Source organism: Myotis davidii, unplaced genomic scaffold (assembly GCF_000327345.1).
Source record: "Myotis davidii unplaced genomic scaffold, ASM32734v1 scaffold509, whole genome shotgun sequence".
NCBI classification, from domain to species: Eukaryota; Metazoa; Chordata; class Mammalia; order Chiroptera; family Vespertilionidae; genus Myotis; species Myotis davidii.
Genome location: NW_006382996.1, coordinates 1,204,131 through 1,209,818, shown reverse-complemented (window position 1 = coordinate 1,209,818; position 5,688 = coordinate 1,204,131). Strand labels below are relative to the sequence as shown.

Below are 5,688 nucleotides of genomic sequence, written 5' to 3'. Positions count from 1 at the left end.
CCTGCTCTGAGGCCACAGCGTGCTGAAAGCAGGTATCTGGGTTTGTTTAGCTTCCTATAATTGAAACTTTTTTGCTTTAGGAGCTCAGAGCCGGGCCGCGGCAGGCGGGAAACCTTGGCTTCCTCCATCACTGGAGCAAGCAAGCCTCCTGTTCGCTTCAGCTGCCTGGCTGCCGACCAACATCTTGGTTGGCAGTTAATTTGCATATCACCCTGATTAACCAATGGGAAGTGTGTTGGAGGTACGGTTAATTACCATGTTTGTCTATTATTAGATAGGATTACAAAAGTATTCTGTTCAAAATATTTGAAAAATCAGAATACCAGTAAACTGGAAAAAGAAACTGAGAGAGCCCTCGCTGGTTTGGCTCAGTGGGTAGAGTGTCAGCCTGCCAACTGAAAGGTCCCAGGTTCAATTCCAGTCAAGGGCACATTCTGGTTGCAGGCTTGATCCTGGCCCTGGTCAGGGCACATGTGGGAGGCAACCAATCGATGTGTCTCTCTCACATTGATGTTTCTCTCTGTCTCTTCCCTTCCTTTCCATTCTCTCTAAAATACAATGGAAAAATATCCCCAAGTGAGGATTAACAAAGAAAAGAAAAGAAACTCAGAGAAAAGAGACAATGAAAGGAACAAAGGAAACCTTTTTTAAAAACACTAATATCTCAGCACAGCTGGGTGTGGTTCAGTAATTGAGCGTCAACCTATGAACCAGAAGATCATAGTTCAATTCCTGATTGGGCACATGCCCAGGTTGTGGGGTTCAATCCCCAAATGGGGCATGCAGGAGGCAGCTGTTCAATGATTTTTCTCTCATCATTGATGTTTCTATCTTTCCCTCTCCCTTTCTCTCTGAAATCAGTAAAAATTTTAAAAATAGTATCTCAGAGAATATGAAGATAATGCATCCATCAGGTAAGATCAGAATACTATAAAAAAGAAACACACATAAAACAAGAAAGAGCCCTAGCCATGTAGCTCAGTTGGTTAGAGGGTTTTCCCTAACCAAGGTGTGAGTTCAGTCCCCGGTCAGAGCACATACTAGAACCAAGCAATGAATGCATAAATAAGTGGAACAACAAATCAGTGTGTGTGTCTCTCTCCCTTCCTCTTTCTCTGATGTCAATAGAATAAAAAATTTAAAAATAAAACAAGAGGTCTTAGAAATAAAAAAATCTTTAGAATAAAAAGTTCAGTGGAAGGGTTGGAAAAGAATAATTAAGATTTCCCAGAAAGTAATACAAAAATGGTGGCGGTGGTGGTGATGGTTATTGTTTTTAGGAGTTAAAAGTAGAAGACTGTTTCAGGAGGTCTGTTATCTGACTATGGGAGTTTCAAAAAAAGAAATAAAACAGGGAAGAAATAATTGTCAAAATTACATAGGAAAACACCCCTGTAATGAGTACTTTATTAAAAGGGTTCAGCATAATAAGAAAAAGACCTATACCAAAGCACATCATTTGAAATTTCAGAACACTGAGAATTAAGAAAAGATCTTAAGAGCTTTCAGACCCCAGCCTACTTCCCTCATTCCCCACCCCTCCCAAAAGCAGACCTCTTAGGAGGAATGGCCTCAGATTTCTACATTACAATGAAAGTGTTCATTTGTTAGAAATGGGTGCTAGAAAAGAAAAATCGGTTGCCATTCAAGAAGATGGTCAGAAATAAGGCAGGGAGCTGATATTTACATTATAAACCTGTTAGTACACCCAGTGTGACTTGGTTGGTTGGGCGTGATCCCATGCACCAAAAGATTGCTGATTCGATTCGTGATCAGGGCACATGCCTGGGTTACAGGTTTGATCCCCAGTAGGGGGTGTACAGGAGGCAGCCGATTGATGTTCTGCCCTCATATTGACGTTTCTCTTTTTGTTTATTTTAAATCCTTACTCAAGGATATGCTTTTATTGATTTGAGAAAGAGAGGAACGGGGAGGGAGGGAGAGAGAAACATCGATTGGCTGCCTCCATACTTTATAAAGAAAGAAATGTCGCATGGAACTTACCACATAACAGTAGATTTTTTTTTTTTTAATATATTTTATTGGTTTTTTACAGAGAGGAAGGGAGAGAGATAGAGAGTTAGAAACATCGATGAGAGAGGAACATCGATCAGCTGCCTCCTGCACATCTCCTACCAGGGATGTGCCCGCAACCCCGGTATATGCCCTTGACCGGAATCGAACCCGGGACCTTTCAGTCCGCAGGCCGACACTCTATCCACTGAGCCAAACCGGTTTCAGCAACAGTAGATTATATTGATCTAATACTAGAAAGCCTGACTACTGGAGTAGATGTGTCCATGTGGTTAAATGTGCTCGAGCAGTGCTGTCTAATACAGTAGTCACCTGTGGCTATTGGCACTTGAAATCTGGCTGGTATTAACTAAGGAGCTAATTTTTTTAATTTTAATTGATTTAAATTTATAAACTGGTGGTTGATTTAATTATTAGAAAACTTTTATGTGTGTTTGGAAATTTGGGGTATATGAACCTACTTTTTTAATTGCATGTTTTACAATTTAAATCTAAATATAGATCAAGTATTGCTGATGATAGTATAGCATTTAAATTGAGATGTAATGGTACAAAATACTAGATTTCAAAGACTTAGTATGAAAGCCATTTTTATTATACTTTGAAATAATATTTTAGATATTATTTAATATTGGGATGAGTTAAAGTATAAAATCAATTTCACCTTTTTAATGTGGCTACTAGACTTTAAAATTATACGTTTCTCATATTTCTATTAGACAACATTGGTATAGAATTCTTATAAGAAACTTAAAATTATACTTTCATGTTATTCTTGCTGCCAAAATGCTAATTTGAATGCATGGTCATTATAATTTAGATTATAAGAAGACCAGTCTAGGCCCTTACGTAAAAGTTTTTGAAAAGTTTCTTGAAAACCTGGATAAATCCCGAAAAGGAGAACTTCTCAAGAAGAGTGGTAAGACTATGCCTTTCCCTTTTAGCTATTTAGATCTTAGTATAGTAGTTAAAGCATCCAGCAAGTGAGCAGTTTTAGAGCTCTAGTCCTTGCCCTCCCAAAAATGTTACTGATTTATCTTACTGTCCTTAGTGTTTTTGAAAATTAAGGTCCCTTAATTCAGTTCAACACATATTTATTAAACACCTTCCAAGTGTCAGGTACTATGTGGGAAACAAAGATGAATTATAGAAAGATGAATTCCACACCATGCCTTCCTGCCCTGAGGAAGTACTAACTGGTACAAAATACTAAGAAAGATATCATCTGATTAAAATAACTTGAGAAGATTTCATATTTAAAGAGTGGTATTAGAACTCTTCAGTAAGCTGCTATAAGAAGTCTAACCCCCCCGTGTGCCAATATACCATGCCTTAAAGTATGAGTAGTATTTCCACAAGCAGAGATTTGATAAGATCGGGGTATAGGAATGGAAAAAGGAGACCGGTTATTCATTCTTAAAGCAAAGGCATAGAGACAAAAAAGCGTTGGATCACTGTGGATGCCATCAAGTAGTATAGCTAATCTGGAATAAGATGTGTCAGGAAGTGATGAGCTAGAAATCTGAAGAAGCAGACTAAGGAAGGGAGTGCCATGATTTGTAGTTTTGTCTAGAAAGATAAATCTAACAACAGTGTACCTGGAGAGAGGTAGGGGGTAGAAAGAACCCAAGGGCCAATTGGGCTATTACCATTAGGACAGCATTAGAGATCTCCAAAAGCTGCAGTCCTTGAGACTCGGTAATGATTTACAAGTGGAGAGATGAAAGATGGAGGTAAAAGTGCCACAGAAACCAGGAGCAAGGAAAGTTTCAAGAATATCAAGTTTCAAACTCAATAGGAAACTGATAAAATCCTGTTGAATATAGGAACTAGAAGGAGGTGCTAAGAGTATAGCAGTGTCAAAGGAAGCATTCTTTGGATAGGAGAGACCAGAGCATATGTATACGCCAAAGGGAAAAAAATCAGTTGTGAATATTATTTAAGAGATTGAAGAATACCATGGAAAACTGTGCCAACATTATAGAAATATAAACTCCCTTTCCGCTTCATAATAAAATGTGTGATGTCTAAACAGTAGTGCCTAAAATAATGCTCTATTCATAGTAGATACTCAAATATGTGCCTGTTGAATGAACAATGATGACTCGGAACTTGGAAAGCCTTATTAACGCTGCCATTCCAACTGCCGATATTTGATTTCTTGTTCTGTACTAGCCCAGCCTAGAATGTGGGCTTCAGTAAATGTGAAAGCAAATCTTTATGCCACACAGCCTTTTTTTTTTTTAATTTAGTGGAAGCATTAAGCAAATCAGAGTGGGCTTTGTTTTGTTTTCCTTTACTATCATCTGATAATAATCTATTCTATTTTAGATTTACAAAAAGACTTCTGAAGATAACAACTCCCCTCCAACTAATGTGGATAACTTCTATCTTCAACCAAGAATCAAACACTTGAAGAGTCATGAAATAAATATGGCAGAACCTTGTATGCATTTTATTTTATTTTTAATATATTTTATTGATTTTTTACAGAGAGGAAGGGAGAGGAATAGAGAGTTAGAAACATTGATGAGAGAGAAACATCAATCAGCTGCCTCCTGCACACTCCCTACTGGGGATGTGCCCACAACCAAGGTACATGCCCTTGACTGGAATCGAACCTGGGACCTTTCAGTCCGCAGGCCAACGCTCTATCCACTGAGCCAAACGGGTTAGGGCCCTTGTATACATTTTAATACTCAAAGCAAAATTTCCTTTTCTTGAGAAATAATTATGTTGAAAAGATTCCTAAGACCACCAAAGCAGTGTCCAGGTTGCTGGAAGGAACAGTAATGGGCAGGATAAGTTGATTGCAGATAAATTTGTAAAAATTTAATATTATATAAAGACTAGAGGCCCAGTGCACAAAATTCATGCACAGGTAGAGTCCCTAGCGGCTGCCAGCCAGGGCCTCCCTTCCCGCTGTTGGCCAGCCGGCCCCGCCCCCTGGTCGAACTCCCAGTCGAAGGGACAATTTGCATATTAGGCTTTTACTATATAGGATAATTCTAAGATTTCTGTTATAAATACTCACTTTTTTTTTTAAAATATATTTTATTGATTTTTACAGAGAAGAAAGGAGAGGGATAGAGAGTTAGAAACATCGATGAGAGAGAAACATCGATTAGCTGCCTCCTGTACACCCCTCACTGGGGATGTGCCCGCAACCAAGGTACATGCCCTTGACCGGAATCGAACCCGGGCCCCTTGAGTCCGCAGGCTGACGCTCTATCCACTGAGCCAAACCGGTTCGGCATAAATACTCACTTTTACCAGTTGCTATATAGAGAGGTAACTAAGCAGTAATATGTCCAAGACTTTAATCTCAGCTTGCTGGATACAACATCCATATTTCAGGAATGAATATTCTAGGTGAATGAAGGCTTTATCCTTAAGTCTTAGACACTTAATTATACCTACAGTGTGTATTCAGTCACTTCTTTGCTTACTGATAGTTTTATAGATCAGGCCACACCCAACTGCCCATCTTTTAAAAGTCATTTTAAACTGAGTATCTAGCCGAAACCGGTTTGGCTCAGTGGATAAAGCGGCTTGCGGACTGAGGGGTCCCGGGTTCGATTCCGGTCAAGGGCATGTACCTGGGTTGCGGGCACATCCCCAGTGGGAGATGTGCAGGAGGCAGCTGATCGATGT

At 39.2% G+C, this 5,688-nt stretch overlaps 1 protein-coding gene across 1 annotated transcript in view; it reads left to right on the top strand.

Annotated features, from left to right (window-relative positions):
* The window catches only part of PRIM1 (primase, DNA, polypeptide 1 (49kDa)), a gene marked incomplete at its 5' end in the record, with an annotated part of 15,955 nt that extends 11,474 nt beyond the window's left edge, over positions 1-4,481 (top strand). The window contains 2 exons of the mRNA XM_006777906.2: positions 2,855-2,953; positions 4,366-4,481. Coding sequence (XP_006777969.1) covers positions 2,855-2,953; positions 4,366-4,385 — 119 coding nt within the window. The remainder of the gene's footprint in view (positions 1-2,854; positions 2,954-4,365) is intronic.
* Positions 4,482-5,688: the final 1,207 nt, after the last annotated feature.